The sequence below is a fragment of the Cyprinus carpio genome, chromosome B17, assembly GCF_018340385.1.
Source record: "Cyprinus carpio isolate SPL01 chromosome B17, ASM1834038v1, whole genome shotgun sequence".
NCBI classification, from domain to species: Eukaryota; Metazoa; Chordata; class Actinopteri; order Cypriniformes; family Cyprinidae; genus Cyprinus; species Cyprinus carpio.
Genome location: NC_056613.1, coordinates 17,989,226 through 18,007,665, shown reverse-complemented (window position 1 = coordinate 18,007,665; position 18,440 = coordinate 17,989,226). Strand labels below are relative to the sequence as shown.

Genomic DNA, 18,440 nt, shown 5'->3' with positions numbered 1-18,440 from the left:
ATAATAAATATTGCATAATATATATAAATAATATGTATTTTAATATATTTAAATAATTATAATCTAATAATAATTTTATAAAATAAAATAAAAAGTCAAATGTAACATATATGACATGCACAAAAAAGCCTCTGGCATTATGGTGGAAATTCAGTCACTTGCATAATTTAACTGACTATGCATGAAACTTGAGACCTGTGTGCCAAGGAGTATCATCTATCCATTATGTATTGGCTGACGTGTAGGGCTGTGCGATATGGACAAAAAAAAACTATCTCGATTTTTTTGATCAATTTTGCGATTTCGATTTTAATCACGATTTTGACACACACAGACATGCTTTAGTCATAAATGCATTCAGTATAAATTTGAAACATATTTCCAAAAGAAAACCAATGAGAGCTTTATCAAAAAGTTGTAACATACCTCTAGAACAGACATAAATCAAAATAATCACTAAGTAAAGGTGTCAAACAAAATGTCTAGACATATGGCAAAAAAATAAATAAAACGTGTCCAGGGATTTTTTTTTTTTTGCCATGCATTGGTCATAGAGCTCATTGTAGCGGTGCTGAAATATATTTATTGCCCAAGGTTCACACGTACTCTGTTTGCAGTGCGTATACAGTATGTGTGTGCGGTTCAGAAGCAGCGGCGAGAGCACGTTATTGTAACACGAAAGCGCATTAAAATAATGCGCGAGCGCGAATCTCTCCGCTCACACGCAGATTTCCTTTGCTTTGTCACAAAACCAGACGAGCGTGCTCAGATACACGCTGCTCTCATCCGGAGAGAGTGCGCGCAATATTAAAACATGTCTCCTCTATTAAATTTCGATTAATCCCACAGCCCTACTGATGTGCATGTGTCTGAAACACCTTGAGACAAGCGCTGATCAATATGCTGCTGAAAAACTGCCAAAAAGCAAAGAAAGAAACTGTTTATTGGCTTAAAGTAATGAACTTACCCCTTTAACCCCTTTCAGATCTCCCTTCAGCAGACTGTCCAATGGGAAGGTAATGATGTTATTCATGTTCTGGAACTAGAGAGCAAAAGCACCGCATTAGACAAATCTCTTTCTTCCCAGCTGTGCAATTGTCTTTCTATAATTGCAATCAGAGAAAGACGAGAGGAAACAAAAAGGTCTGTTGCAGCGGGAGAGAAATTACACGTTTAAGTAGTATTCATGCAAACATGATGTTAGTGGAATTATTCATTAGCTTTCGCAAAAACTAACAAGACAACATCCCAGATCATAAATTACACGATGACTGGTAATGTTCAGCTTAATTTATTTGAGGTAGCATCACTAGTAACTGCTAAAACACATTCATGAAAGTTGATCCACCCAGTAGGTCAATGACTCCAGATCAGTTTTTGGGCCCAGAGGTCCAAGCACATTAACAGGTGAAGGTAAGATATCTGAAACCCTTTTGCTCTATATAAAAATCACATAAATGCACAATAAATGTTCTCACCAGGTTCTTGAAGAGGGCTGTGAGCTCCTTTGTGAAGACTGAGAACTTCAGGAAGGCTGATCCCAAGTCAGGGTCATCTCGGTACACACAGTTCTCTCCAAACTTCTCCAGAGCTTGAGTGTACTGCTCCTCGTTCTCCACATGAGCTACAGACAGAATGTCAATGTAGTTTATATCAACTTAAATCCAACAGTGCTTTAAAACATGGCTACTTTCATCAAATTAAAGGGATAGTTCACCCCAAAATGAAAATTCTTTCTATTTTAATGATGTCCTTACTACCTTTCTGGGCCTTGAACTTGTTGATTCTGTTACTGTCTATGGAGGGTCAGAAAGCTCTCGGATTTCATCAAAAATTTCTTCATTTGTGTTCTGATGAACGAAGGTCTTGTGGGTTTGGAACAACATGATGGTGAGTAATTAATGACAGAATTTTCATTTTTGGGTGAACTATCCCTTTAAATACGGCAACTAAATTATATGTAATGAACGAAAACAATTAGGCCTATTAAGCTCTACACAAACAAATAAGCCTAACATTCTTCACAGTCACAGTATCATGTTTGTCTCCCCAAACTTATTGTTCTTTCCAACTGTTGGTTTCTTTCCTCATGATTGTGTTGTCATGTATTCCAGCATTATCAGTTACAGTCCACCTAATCACATCAACTTCGTCCAACTATGGACTCACAAAATAGCCTATTTATTGTTTTAAGGAGTCTTTTCCACACTCTGCTTATTGTTATTGTACGATGAGACAAAAAGACCCTGATAGGGCCTGATGGAAACTTAAACAAATCCAAAAACCCAGAACTTCCTGTTAATTCCATCAAACTCCCAGTCGACGTCCTCTCCAGGGGCAAAGAAAGAAAAAGGGAAAACAAGCAAGTGTGTGATTCACTCGTGCAGTGATGTTGCAAACTCCCCAGTTTGTCTGTAGGGAAAATTTGTAATTTACAAGTACAGGCATGTTATAAAATGTCGGGATGCTAGTCAATGTGAAAGCCTGTTTGTAATCAACACCTGGAGCTTTTCAAGCCTCCCTTGTGGGTGACCTTCCTCCCACAACTAGTTAACGTTATTGCCAAGAATAGCCATACAGTTTTACTATATAGTCGATCACCTCTTATGAATAATTCATAAGATGATTTGATTCAGTGTAGCTTGTGATAGTCTCCTTGAGAGCTTTCTCTTTAGGTGACCTATTATATCTCGATAGGAAGGACACAATGGGACAGGAAGTGAGGCGGTGGTGCACTATCACTCTAAAGCTGGTCCAGAACTGGGGCCATGTGGCGACAAGACTGAGCAAAACAAAAGGAAGACCTGGAAACACACTCCAGCAGATCTGAGCACTCGTGTGCTTGAGTAGACTTGGAGTGCTGCCAAGGTCACAACAACAGGCACGGTAATTAGATACAGGCTAATAAGAATAATGGATATGTGAAGGCCGTATGCAGAGGAAATTCCACTCAAATGAAAGCACCGTTTCTTATACCTCACTGGGAAAGCAGGGATTGGGCACCAGTTTTTGTTGTATGCTCTTTGCCTGTTAAGTTTGATGAATGGCTGCACCTGCTTCAATAAATAAACACTTGATAATTACAAATGAGAGCACAAATGTGCAGTATATGCATCAGTAAAACTGCTAACTCAAGCTCAAACTCAAGGAGTCCAGACTTCTAATAGTTTTACTGTATCTCTGTAGTAGGCAGGATTTGAACGTTGAAACTAGCGAGCTGCATCACTGTATATGGTACAAATTGTCAGATATTTTCTGAGTGAACATCCTGAATGACAATGAAAATATTTGAGATGTTCAACATCATCAAGTAAGCTTTAAGCATGAATTTAGAGACCTACGATTTCCGTGATTTGGAAAGCCAGTCAAAAAAAATGGAATTTACTGTATAACGCCGAATGTCACGAAATTTGCCAAATTTTGGATGAATAAATCAAAAGAAGGTCAGAAAATGCGATATGGTCTAGTGTCTGTGAATATTAAGCTGCAAAAATACTATTTAAATATGAATCCTGCATGTTTTGCGTTCTCTGTGTGAATGAATGACACAGATGTGTGGCTTCATTTACTATACATATACTGAAGTGTGCGCAACACTCCTGGTGTTTTCAGCCTCTGGCGCCTCAATATATGAACACATTCATGAGCATTTTATCATTTCATGAGTAAAACTATACCATATACAAACAGAAACCTAAAATTATCATTTCTTGAGTAAAACTATACCATATAAACTTGAAGAAACTGTGACGGAAATATTTCAGAATCGATTCTAAGGTTGTTTATTTTTTCCCGCATATGGCACGTCGCACTAGAGGCGCGGCGGGCTTCACTGCACAGAATTTGCGCTGTGAGACAAGTGTACATTGCTTGACAGTCTGTGCTTCCACCCGCCGTGTTTTACTTTAGATATGCTTTAATTTATGCCATTTGGAATGCAGTACTATTTGATGCACAAAACTCGTGCACTGACAGACTTTCACGTGCGCTTTGTGTATGTTGTCCCCTGAGCTCAATTGCGATGCGGTTAAAATGCAGTTGCATTTTCGAATACTTTTATACGAAAAAACACACAGTCAGTTATGTTTTACATCTGATATCGAAATAGATCTGTGCAATTAGTGTGAATGCAGCCTGTTACAGCTGTCACCGTCATGATCTCATAAGTAATAATCAAACTGCAATAATGCTGAGGAAAAAAGAAAAAATCCTCAATTATTGTCTGTAAACTTTCAGACACTTAAAGAACACTTATTTTAAATAATTATTGTTTTTAAAAAATAGCCTACTGTGCATATATATAATATAAAAATTTGCGTACAGCCGAACATAGCATTTTCAAGTAACTCCATTTGATAGGATGTGCAAACCAAGCGGCAACCTCCCGCTCCCTCTCTCGAAACCAACAAGGAAGTGACTAAAACTGAAATTCGTCGACTGGCCGCTAGAGGCTGGCTCCAAAAAGAGAGTCAATCCAATAGACTCCCCATGTTAAAATGCCCAACTTTACACCAGAAAATAACAGTTTTACAGCCTGGTACAAAAAATTATTTTGGTCTATATCGCTATTTTTTGCCCTTCGTGACAACAGTGAGGGGGGTGAATTTTTTTTTTATAACTCATCCGTTTAAATTATATTAAGCCTCAAAGTTCCGTTTAAATTATATTAAGCCTCAAAGTTAATTTTCGCGTATCCGGGAGTATACTGCCGCCATGCTAGGTGGGCGTGGAATCTGGGTGACGTCACGGACACTACGTCCATATTTTTTATACAGTCTATGGTGCAAACATATGCACACTAGAAATTATCATCCCATATTTCATAATGTCTCTCTTAGCCCCATTCATGTAAATACAGAAACCTAAAATGGTTTGTATTTTTTTTTGTATATTTTTTTTTTTTTAATCTCTCCACGAATTGTTTTTACATCTAAATGGGTGAAAAATAGTTGTCTTAAAAAGCAGCATAATGTTTGCAAGTTGCAACAGCATTCAAGTTGGTAATACACTTAAAAATGATGCCTGAGTAGATGAATCTTGTCAATGCTGGTGTCTATTTTTGTTGTTATACTTAGTAGTAATTAACCCTCACTCACCAGAAGGATTTCCATTGGATTACTGTAAAAGTGCTTTTCCTTCGCCAATATGATATGCCGTCTACAGGCATTAAGTTAATGGAGAAATTTCTCTTTGAACAACTACTTGGTAGAGTACTCAGTCACACCCCTTAGCAACAACATTCAAAGCTCATTCTAAATCACTCTGGATGACAGCATCTGCAAAATACATTAAATATGATTTGTAAATTCAAGACAGATTCATAGTTTGATCGACTTAGGCTATGAAACTTAAAACCTTAAACACACACCTCTGTCTCTCTCCAACCCTCCGTAATGTTACACTCTCTGGCAGCAGGAGGAAGGAGAGCAGTGGGAGAGAGTCTGATTATGAGCTGTGAAGACCCTTTCCTTCAAACCACCTGCTGCATTGTGGAATCATCATCACATCTCATTACAGGCCTGCAGACTTACACACTTAAAAATAAAGGTTCTTAATTGGCATCAATAGTCCAACATAGAACCTTTACCATCCATGGAACCTTTTCATACCACAAAAGGTTCTTTAGATTATTAAAATGTTCTTCATACTAAAAAAAGAGGTTATTTTAAGAACTGTTCACTGAAAGGTTCTTTGGGAAACCAAAAATGGTTCTTCTATGGCATCGCCATTAAAACCCCGTTATGGAAGGTTTATTTTTAAGAGTGTTCCTAACTTCTTACACTCATATTCCATTGATAATGCCTTTCTGCCTATTTTTTTTACTGAAGAATTTGATATTTTGAAATATTATATATGTGAATTGACTGTTACGTCTCAAGTCTTTCACAAAAAAATGCATGTGAGGCTTCGAATTTTATATCAGAGCTTGTGATCTCTGCACGGTTTGACATTCATGGTAGGGTTCTTCACATGCAGGCTGGTTTCCAGCTGATGCCGCCACTAATGTTATGACAGTAAATCTCCAGGCCAGGCAGTGTGTATACAGCTTCTACACCGGCTGTGTTTGGTCTTCAAACATGCTGTCTTGTTTTCTGCTGCAGTGGCCGACTGCGCATTTGTATCTGCCTATTGTTTTTAAAGAGACATATGAGCTCTGCACATCTTCCACTCATCTGCAATGGCAAAACTCTAGCTCCTCGCTGTGTCCTTCCTCACTGTAACTCAACACTAGCAGGCTTTCCATGCTGTGGCCGTCTGAATGACAGTCTGTTGGGGGAAGAGAATGACTGCTTCATTAGCCTGTCTCACGGTCACCTTCAAAATCACTCACACAAAAATCCACCAGTTAGGGCAAAGACATGAGCTTTAAGCATTTGAAACGCACTATTACACAAAGTATACAACTGTCTTCCTTTACTTGATTTTTTTTTGTTTTTGGTTAGTTTTTTGGCTACCTACTTGCTGAGCTTATGATGTGGTTTCAGACGATTGTGAACTCCGATGAGTCTGTAGTGGAGGAGGGGTTGGTCCATGTGAGTAATGCTTGAGTCATTTAAACACCTGTGTACATTGTACCTGGTTTATAGGGTTAGAAAAACCCCCCTTATGTGTCACAATCTACTCTTGGAGTTTATATAGAACCAGGTCGACATGTTTTAATGCTAAATAAATAGAATTAATACAATACAATAATGAAGGTAGTTTCAATACTCATATTTGATTGGAAATTCCAAGAGTGCCAATATTTTGTTCAACAGCACTGGGATTTTTTGCTGTCTCACTCAGCTTATCTGTGTTTGTGTGCCCCAGACATACTGTCAGGAGATTTTCAGGTTGTATTGTTATGCTAGGAGGTTGTGATAAGTAGACTTTCTTTATAAATGAGTCATTTGAATCACTCAACCGATTCTTTCCAAAACTCTGATTCATTCTGGAAGTCTAGTAATTCTCTACTATATAGTTAGCATAAAACAATATGTGACACTATGTCCAAATTCATAGTATTCATTGAAAAAAAAAGTACTCGGATTACCTATTTATGATGAGATTTTGAAGTGCACATCTGGCGGACACTTTACTATCCCATGAGGTCATAGGAGAGGAGTTATGAATGCAATTCAACTGACGCCATAAATCACATGCCAATATGGCAGACATTGTTAATCTGGATATCATTCATACTACACATTCATTCAATATATACTTTTAATTATCACAAATTAAGTTCTTCACCAAATGTAGTGCCTACTAAGAATGAATGTGCTTTCAGAGGCAGCTAGAGTCTGCGTTTCCATTAAAAATTTGCACAAACCTTTTGCGATATTTTATAGATGTCGGTGAAAAAATATTACGAAATGAAAGCATTTCCATTAACTAATCTTATGTGAGTAAAATGTAATTATTTCCTCTTACGATAAGTCATGGCAATAGATGTTGGTAGGTTTATGTATATCGCAGTCGCCGCATTAGCCATTATTTTTAATCGAAGGAAACTTAGGCGTCTTTAGTGAAGCAGCGCGGAGGGCTGCATCTGAGACGCTTCTGAAAATAAGGGTTTATCCAAGCATTAATGGCAAGTAAAGCCCCTTATACTTGAAAGAGGCCACGTATGAGGTTTTTCTTGGAGGTTATACATTAAAGAATGATCATGTGAGTTTTACATATGCTAGATGTAAAATGCTAGACCTGTAAATGCAAAAAAAAAAAAAAAACACGTTTCCATTGCAATTTTGCGAAATTTTCCTTTTTCAAATTGCCTGAGAAACCACCTCATGCAATCGTAAAAACTTTTTTTTCAATATATGGGAGTTTTGGCGAAATTGACATGTTTCCATTTGGCGTATTTTCAATTCGCAATTTCAATTTGCGCAATTTGAAGGGTAATGGAAGTGCAGGTACTGAACCACTCTTTTAGCTGATTTACTGAAAAATACTGATTCATTCGGTAATAAAAATGTGACCAGCTGCGTCCAAAATCACATACTGACTGAGTAGTTATTAAATTTGATAAGGAAATTCCAGTTTAAAAAATGCTCTAAATATTATGCATGTGTGTAGTATGAATGCATTCAGAACATACTACATCTGTTATGTTTTGTCATTGTCATGTGACCTACGGCATCAGTTGCACTACCATTCTTGACTCCTCTGGTCTCATGGGATAGAATAGTGTTCATAATCTCGCTAGATGAGTTAACGGTTTATTCTGCAGTGGCCTTTTTTTTTTTTTCGCTGGAGGACAAATAGACCAAATAACTGACAATACTGCAAGTGTAGGCTACTCAGTATTAATGATATTTAGAGCAACATTACTCTTCATCGTATAATAATGACTAAGGATCCCTTGTTTTGTAAAGTTTTCTGGTTGTTTCTCTGAGAAAATATTTGATTTTTCCAGTTTTTAGAAAGAACATTACATCACTAAGCTATAGTGACTGCATTGGTGATTTCCACTCTAAAACAGTTCTTCTTCTAGCTATTAATGTTGCAATTGCCAAGGCATTATATTTATATTTAGTTGTGTGAATGTTGTCACCTGCAACTCCAAATAAAGTCATCATTGGGTTGGGCTGAATTCTTAAATTAAATGCCGAGTTTAAAATCTCAAATATTTAAAATGAAAATTGTCTCAGTTCAGTACATGACCAGAACATATGGATTAGATCTGCCTTAAATGCACTGCAACGATCACGTTTCATCTATATTTGGGAATAGTTTAGCCAGTTTGGTTTTACTGTAGTGAATATGGTAGAGAACTTTCATCTGACTCAGACTGAGTTGTGCACAAGGTGAAGTCCTATTTATTCTGTCAACAGCTTTATTCCAAATGTTTTCAGATATGTCAATTCCCAACTCGCCTATCCATTCCGTTTTGATCTTCTCTAGTGATATATTTTGGAATGTCATAATTAAGTTATATATTTTGGAAATGAGGCCCTTGAGGTGTGTTGGGGTCTTAAGAACCAAGTCCAATCCTGATTCAGAGGGCATTTGAGGAAACACAGATAAATGGGCCTGAATAAAGCGATGAACCTAGATAACAAAAAAAGATTAAATGAAGATTAAATTTTTAATTTAGATCATTGTAATTAGCAAAAATATTATTAATGAAAAAGTCACTACATTTAACTATGCCCAAGTCCTGCCATTGCTTGAAAGTAGCATCTAGTTTGGCGGCTGGGAAAAGAGGATAATTACATTTGGGGGTTTCCAAGGAAAAGTCTGTGAGTTGAAATGCTCGTCTAAACTGATTACAACTAGACTTGAGGATAACTGCGATGGGGAGAATGGTAACTTCATTGTAATCGCAAGTGATGCATCGTGATGCTGATTTGCAAGATTTAGCCACCGCTTCACACCATTCTATATGTGGGGACTGAGCTCTACTAGACATTTCTTACTGTGAAACGCTCAAACACCTGATGCCAGCTCAAGGTTTCATTATTGGCAAAAGCCTCCAGCAGGCCTCAGGCTCCAAACAGACACAGGAAAGATGCTCCGGTTCCGTCAGCATCTCATCCTCCTTCACTTTCTCCCATCCTCTCTAGACAGCCTGCAGATCGATGTCTGCGATAGACACTGATCATCATGCATAAATAATCCAGGACTGTAAAACAGAAGTGCCTGTTTCTTGGGCTGAAGAGAGAATGCTCTGACGTGTCAGGAGTGAGAGCTGATATCCTTCACATTACTGAAGACACAATGGCAGCTTATTTAATAAATGAGATGGCATGTGAAGACACTAAATAAACATACTAATTAATGTAAACACTGTGGCTTTAAGATGGAAACAGCCTGTGCTTCTTTAGGGTGTTTCTACATTTTTTTTTTTTTTTTTGGCACAACTGGCAAATTAACACTTTTGTCGTCCTGCACTCATCACAGCATCTTCTGAGATAATGATAATAGATGTTAAATTCAAGAGGGTTCAAACTCCCAGCAGTGAATTCCACACTCCAGCAGTGATTTTAACACACGGTCACTGTTCTCTCCAGGTGTGAATTACACCTATTTCTGCAGCTCTGCACGTGACCCAGAGAGATTTACATACATCCTGGGCTGTCCGGCCTCTCTTAAGCCAGCTAAGATCAGATGTCCTGTTCCTCACTGGTTTATGTAACATGGCTTCCTTAATGAATAACCTTTTATTTAAAACATTTATTTTAACATTTAAAAACACTGAACTGGTAAAAATGTTAGCACTTCAGCAAATCTCAAAATTAATATTTATTTTTCATAGATGTTTTGAAGCCTAATTTCAAGTTTAAATTCGGTTTAATTTATTTATTTAGACAAAATAGTGCATTTTGCCTTTTGTTTATTCTTAAATTACATTTTGATGTTTAAATTTAAACGAAACTGATTTTAGATTTTAGTGTTTTTTTTATTTATAAGACAAAACAGTATAAATTGACAAAATAGTATAACATATTAATCAGCCATTGTTTATTTATATTGTTATTTTTAATTAATTAATAGTTTATTTTAATTATAGTAATAGTTTTAGTTTTTTATTTAGACAAAAATTAATTTTATTGATGCCTTTTAGCATTTGAAACAAACCAAAATATGAGCAATAATAACCTTCATTTAGTCTGATATGCAAATACGGTATGGATATCTAATACAAGTCAGGTGTGTTTAGATCAGTAAAATGCAAATAAGGATCTGGAATGCAAATGATTTTCAACGATACTTCACGTTATTTGAATTTGCATAATCAAATGAGTCTAACAGATCCTGCTGGAGTGAATTGACACAAAAGCACCGATTCCTGCAAACAGGAAACAATAACGGAGCCACGGCTCTGGGAATCCCATCTGCACGTATGGGTGATGGATAGACATGAAGGGTGCATCCTGGCACAGCTGTCCCCTGGGGTGTGGGAGACAGCTGTCCTGCGTGAACAGAGCCAGCAGTTTTCCTGGAAACGTGTCGATCAGCAGAGCACGCTCGTCTGGGCCTTCTTGTGCAGTCGAAACAAACTCAGCGTGTGAATGAGCCGTGTTGTCATAGGCAGAGACAGACGGCACAATGGAGAGGCTCAACCTCAACCCAGCAGCCGGTACAAAGAACAGTCCTTCAGTACGCGCTAATAACTGGAGCCATTCAATTGAGCATCACTCGGAAACACTCTAAACGCTAACTATATCCTGGGAAAAGCTCAACTCATGACAGTCGTCTTCTCCGGTAGGTCAGCGTGAAGATAACAGCCTGTCAGCGACAACAAGTTAACGCTGGATCCTGAACAGTCGCTTCTCAGCAAAGCAGCAAGCGATCAGTTTTGGTTCTGCGTTTTAGTCTAAGCAATTAGGTTTTGTTTTTGCATGATGTAAAAATAGCACCGCCCATAGTGAAATCTCATTTTTTTTAAATCCAAAGATCAAACACATCCTTATAAGTTGTGATTTTGTACTTCCACTTTTAGGTTGACTTTTAAAGGTGCTGTATGTAGAATTGACACGAGTGGTTGAATTAGGTATTGCATTCCAAATGTAAAATATTGGCCCCTCCTCCTCAGACTTGACGCACACACAGGTTGCCAGATTGACGACACCAACAGGAACAAGCGCACTTGACGATGAATGAAATTAAATGAAATACATTGTGTTTTCTGCCAACTTGCAACCTGGGGTGCTGAAATACAATTGGGTAAACTGGCAGTGGGCAGGTTTCACAAACAAAAACAGAGACCGACATTCTGGCCCCGAACGCACATTTTCAAAGGAGAATAACTGGCTGTAGCATTATTTTTAAGTATGTTAACTTAGCATGTTTCTTAAATATCTGCAAACATATTATGGTATTTTTATGCTTTAGAAGAGTCAGAAACTTACATACAGCACCTTTAAATTAAGTTTTATATAGATGAAGAGCAGTTATTCAGTCCAATGACTTTGTAGTGTGGGCGGGGCTACTGTCGCAACTTCCACTGATCTAAATTAATTTAATTTAAAGCACTACAGCTACAGCCAAAATTTCAAATGTCAAGTTATTTTTTATAATATTAAATATTTATGTTTAATAATACATTTGTAATATTTATTTATAATACTTAATTTTATTTGTAAATATCAAAATAATACAGTTTTAGAATTAAAATATTAATCTCAAGTAATTTTAATATCTTTTTTTTTTTTACATTTTGTATTAAAATAATACAGTTTTAGCACAAAACATTAAGAGAAAACAGTTTTAATATCAAATTTTTTCTTATTTTATTTTTAGCAGCAAAGCACGGTCGCTTAAGCCATGGAAAGTGTGCTTGTGCAAACAATAATTCAAATTTTTTTTTTCATTTAATATTAAATATTTAATTATTTAAAATATTTAATATTCATTTGCCATATAAAATACATTTTAATATTAAAATATTAATACTGAATCATTTTAACATCTTTTTTTTGTTTGTTTTTTGACAGCAAAGCATGGTTGCTAAAAATATTACTATATACAAGTGTAAGATAACTAACTTACTAAATAAATAAAGGTTAAGACGACCTCAGAAAAAAATTTCACTTGCTGGACGTCTAGTTGACCATCCTTCTGCCCTATCCCTAGTCAGTACTTTACAACCCATAGAGATACAGAACATCTCTAAAAAGGGAAATCAAACAAACTCCCTACTGTCAGTTCCATTCTAAAGGACAAACTGTTTTTCAGCATGATCAACAACCTATCATGTATCAAAAGTGTCACCTATAGATAAAGCCGAGTACATTCCTCGTGTCAGATGGATGTGCAGATGTGCTCCAGAGATTTCCTGACTGTAATCCAATCAGACTACGAGACGGGATGAGATGATGAATGACAGAGAGGCGAGGCAGTGAAGAGGCTGAGATCACTTACCCAGACCGGAGGTGTAAATGGCCTTAACTGACTTCTTCATCTTGTAAAGGACACTGCGGTCCACATCGAGGGCCTAAACACAGACACAGATAGAAACAGAGAGATATAATATGTGCATCCCAAAGCCTTTAGGACATTAATACAGATGCACATTAACATCAGCACTACAGCACCACACACATTTATCAAAGACCCTTAATTATCTTTAGGTAACACTCAGATATGAATCTCACACCTACACAGACTCAGGTGTGTGTGTGTGTGTGTGCGTGTGCGTGTGTGTGTGCATGTGTGTGTGTGTGTGTGCGTGTGCGTGTGTGTGTGCATGTGTGTGTGTGTGTGTGTGCGTGTGCATGTGAGTGCGTTCATGGGGGGCAGACCCTGCTGTCTTCAGTCTGCAGCTGATTCATTATTCAAAAGCAAGCTCCTAAAAATACTCCAAAACAATCTCTGCAGTGCGGGAGCAGCGGAAGTCGGCAGGCAGGCCTGCACAGCTGAATCTGTACACATTCACGAAACAAACCTCCCCAGGAGCACCACATCGCAGGATGCAACACACACACATACACACACACACACACACAGAGAGCAATTTAGCATTCAAGAAGAGTACAAAGCATAAGCAAGAAAATAACACACTTTAAAGCCTAAATCTTAGTATTGTACTGTGCACAGTTTTGTTATTCAATTCAGTTGTGATTCACAAGCTCTTGATTTGATTAATATATATGATGTAACCACATTTATTTGGGTTTGTTAAAGTTATAATGTAATTGTTGATTACATATGAAAGACATTCTTGCTTCACTAACAAGGTTTAACTCTTCATTAGACTCAGTAGACATATTCACAAGATAACATTTTATTTCTTTAATAAAACAGCTACATTTTGTTATTTTCCAGTCTTTTGACTATATCTATTTATATCTGCTCTAAAATGGCTTGAAAGGGTAAAGAGACCAAAACATATTTCAAACATGCAAAAAAATGTTAAATTTGAAATTACATTTATTGTATTTATATGTTCCCAATATAAGAAAACTTAAATAACTGTAACATAAATTAAATCTTGCCTACAAGTAATCTTAAAAAAAATCTGTAAACGTTTTTTCTTCTTTTTCTGGTCAACTGAAACCGATTAATGGAAATTAATCACATTTCTTAACCATTATTATATATATATTTTTAATAGTCATATTATCAGAACAAATTTAGGCCAAATTGTAAAGCCCTACAAACAAGTTCAGCAAACCTGTTTTTGTTGTTGTTGTTGTTTTATTAAAACACACACACACACACATTTTTGCAATATAAAATTGCAAAAACAAACAATTATGATTTAATTTTTTTCCTCAAATCATGCAGTCCTAACAGCATACCATTCAGTACCACAGCAGGGTGAAACCTAAAAAAAAATATGATACCAAATCAAAAATTTGCATCAGGCATTGAAAGGGGAAATAGCGTCTCAACATAATAGTTCCTTCTACCGAAGCAGCCCAGCTCAGATGTGGTCAACCGATCACACATCCTCCAATCACCTCTCAGTATCTCCACGCTGCTTATAAAGCCTCAAACCTCCAGATAAATCGAATGAAACACCAGCCTCAACTTCCTCTGCCTTTTGGCCCCGTTCACAGGAGCCTCCGCTGTTCCCAAAATGGAAGAATGTAAATCCTGCTTTTATTAAAAACGCTGTGAAATATTTATTTTCCAAACATGTCATAGGGAAGCTTTCTGGATACTCGTCTGATGGCTGGCCGTGTTTAATTTAGCTGAGCGTTTGGTTTCAGAGCGGTAGGTAGACTGACAATGCTTTTACTGATGGAGAGTGAGCCACACCGTGAACCACCAAAACCAAGCAAAATAAGAGTTTACTAAGAAAACAGTACAGTTATTAATAAACCAAATGATTTCATAAAAATAGAAAGAACACCACATTAACTACCCATAGTTTTGTGAAACTACTACAACTTCAGTAACCACAGGAAAGAATCAGCCAGTCTTTTATATAATTTCATCCTTTTTCTTAGTTATCTTTGAGAGGGATTACACCTCAGCACACAACAATGATTTTTTATTATTAAATACCACTATGGTTATTGAGGGAGTGAGTGAGTGAGATGTGACCTAAACTTGACTTGAGTCAAATAGGGAAGCAGTTTCACATCAGACTACCGAGTAAAAAAAAAAAAAAAAACTCTTTTGAGTTTCACTTCACAGTGTGTCTTTGTTCCACACACAGAGATCTACTATACGACTGTCCTTCACTGAAGTGACATGAGAATTGCAGGAGAAACAGGACTTTATTACAGCATTCATAAGTGGATTACTTGTATTAGGAACTAATCCCTGTGACTAGTTAAGCATCAACCACCTGTCTCTTTACAATACTTTAATGATCCGCTCCAAAACAATAAGAGTCTGATGTTAGAATGCTTGATACTTAGAATGCTTGACACATACAAAATTTTAGTTGCATCAAATTTATCAAAAGTGACAGTAAGACATAATAATGTTAAAAAGGTTTATGTTTCATATAAATGCTGTTTTTCAAACATTCTATTCAAAGAATATTGAAAAACAAAATTCCAGAAAAAGTTTCCAGAAAAATATTAAACTGCACAACTGATAAGAAATGTTTCTTGAGCACCAAATCAGCATGATTTCTGAAGAATCATGTGACGCTGAAGACTGGAGTAATGATGCAGAAAATTCAGCTTTGCATCACAGAGATACATTGCATTTTATAATACATAATAAATATAGAAAACAGTTATTTTAAATTGTAATAATATAGAACAATATTACCGTTTTAGTTTATTTTTGATCAAATAAACGCAGCCTTGGTCAACATAAGACTTCTTTTTCAAAAACATCAGAAAAATCTTATGACACTGAGGCCCCGTTTACACGGAGACATGTTTCGCTGTATACGCATTCATTTTGAATCGTATTGGCGTTTCGTCCACACTTCGCTGTATACGCATTCATTTTGAATCGTATTGGCGTTTCGTCCACACCCCAGACGTAATTTCAGCCCACGTTTTCTCGAACCTAGTCTGACACGATGCTACATCACCCCACGTCGCACCGCTACGTCACGGCTACGTCACGTAACAGAAACAAAAACATGAACAAACACTGAACGATTGTCTTTTTATTAACTAACATTAACACAGATTAACAAATGTATTGTTCCATGTTCGTTTGTATACCACGTGCAAGGTTTATGCGCATAGTCCAAGTCTTCTTCTTTATTTTAGTGTATCTCTGTGGCAGGATTACAGCGCCACATGCTGGTCTGGCATGTATACTACATCGTTTTGTGTCGGTTTTGTGGTTTCGTGTGGACGCAGATATTTCTTGAGACGAGGAAAAAAAAAGATCGGATGAGGAAATCTCTGGCTTCGTGTGGATGTAGCCTAAATTTTCAAATCAACCCATATTTTCTTTTGCTCTTAAAAAAGAACTTTGGTGGTAAAATGATGGCATCAGATGGTAATTTAGTAGCTGTGCTATTAAATAAAGGCCTGTTTCAAATGAAATACTGAATCCCTGATAATCTTTTCTAATGAATCCTCCATTTTTATGGCACAATTCAACACAAAACTGTCAATTTCCCATCCATAACAGAACAAGGCTCTTCTATTGCCTCACAAAACCATTTGTTTCCTTTTTATGTGCAGAAAAAGCTGCATTAGAGTGATGTGCAGTAAAATCTGACAGACTGATCAAGTAGCTCTCTGTCATCTGAAACCACCATCAGCCTCCATTTATCTTCATCTTTACAGACCCTGTACTCCATCATCTTAATCTCATTTTACTGGCCTTTATCTTTATCTATAAGTGATGCACTCAGCCTCAGACAAACTGAGACCGTGTTTTAATGAACGCACATCTCGGAAGGAGATTTGATGCTACATTTCCTAAGCTACACCTGAATCCTGAAGGGAAAATCCAAGGTATGAATCTCTTTCCACAGCTCATGAAGAGCATACAGGGGGTTAAAGGGGGTCTAGTCTCACTGAATTGCTTATATGACAACACAGTGGCATTTGTTCATCGTCCTCTTTCAACATAAATCTTAATCGGTTTTAATTTAAATTGGTGAGGCACTAAACGGGGTCTTTGAAAGAATGCAATCAAACTTCATCAATCAACATTAGCAGAGGAACTAAGAGGGACACACCAAAAGAGACGCATATACCACAGTCAGCTTTCGTGAGATATTTTCATTATGTTGAAACACATTCTGACAGGCTCCTCTGTGAGAGTGTTGAGTGTTAAATAAGCATGCAGGGAGCGACAAGATGTTGTGTTTGTGATTCTGACAGTGTGAAATGAATTACCCACCTGCCACACGCTCGCTCTTATCTGTGGAAATATCTCACTTCTTCTGAATCAGAAAAGTATCCTCTGAAATGCCTGGTATACACTGTACAAGATTCTGTAGAACTGTAGAATCTTTAATATATTTCCAAGAGTTTTACACACCAGTCTGTAATTATGGGGACATTTTCACATCCCTAAGCTTGACACGGCACAAAACGAAACATGATTGGTTGCTTTACCTGTCAGTCATATGGCCTCTTGGCCAGGCCTTGGCCAATCAAAGTGGCCAAGGTTCCCAGACCTTCTGCAGCCAGTATAAAAGTCTGGCTATGAGAGAGTAGCCATTGTTATGGTCTTGTGACCAAAGATAGCCTGCCAAAATTTTTCTGGCAGTGTCTGAAGTTTAGGACAATCATCTGTATTGATCAACATGACATGGTGTTAAAGCTTGAACACCATGTGGGGGAAAAAAAGAATACTGGTATGTGGATATGTAGGTACTGATGACATTAATTCTTCTACACTAACTTGCATCGTACCCTACAATTCAATAGGTGTCATCATCGTAGAGTCTACGCACATGTTGTGCAAATCCGAAAGTGAGTTTTGATTGAGTAACTTCTAGAGCTGTGCAGATGGTTTAGTCCAATTTGGTGAACTGGTTTAAATTCGATTTGCTAGCTCTACCAGTACCAGCCAATGTGGTAACATTGAGAAAGTAACACTTGTGCTACATTTTGAATTGTGTTATAACATTTCTAAACATTGATCAAGTAGGGAGGTGGAAAATTATCCTGTAAATCTGAATTATAAATTCAATTTGATTTTCACTAGGGTTGCAAAATTCCACTAAACTTTCAATGGGAATTAATGGGGATATATGGAAATTAACATGAATATATGGGAATTAAATGGGAATTAACTGGTAATTTGCAAAATTGCAAATTAGCCTATAACAGGGAAATTAAATGTAGTTGAAAAAACATCTTGCAGCACAGCTTTGGTTAAGACAACCAGATTTAATGCAATATCAGATGAATTTCTACCATGAACATTCCTCAGTCACATGCACAGATAATTTCTAGAATCTGCCCACTATAGAAGGACTATTGAAGTCACACTACTGCATTTGAGCAGTCAAACAAGTTTTGATGATATTACTAGGGAAAATATGTTTGATTTATTGTATTAAAGCAAAATTAAAATGTGTTTTAGGGAAAATATGTTTGATTTATTGTATTAAAGCAAAATTATAA

General features: G+C 36.9%; 1 protein-coding gene across 3 annotated transcripts in view; it reads right to left on the bottom strand.

Annotated features, from left to right (window-relative positions):
• LOC109102651 (arf-GAP with SH3 domain, ANK repeat and PH domain-containing protein 2-like) overlaps positions 1-18,440 on the bottom strand; it is a 61,702-nt gene that overhangs the window by 27,028 nt on the left and 16,234 nt on the right. For all 3 annotated transcript variants that reach the window (XM_042742616.1, XM_042742618.1, XM_042742617.1), the window contains exons 2-4: positions 12,850-12,922; positions 1,479-1,624; positions 968-1,042 (exon numbers count right to left, since the gene is read on the bottom strand). In XM_042742616.1, the coding sequence (XP_042598550.1) occupies positions 968-1,042; positions 1,479-1,624; positions 12,850-12,922 (294 nt within the window). The remainder of the gene's footprint in view (positions 1-967; positions 1,043-1,478; positions 1,625-12,849; positions 12,923-18,440) is intronic.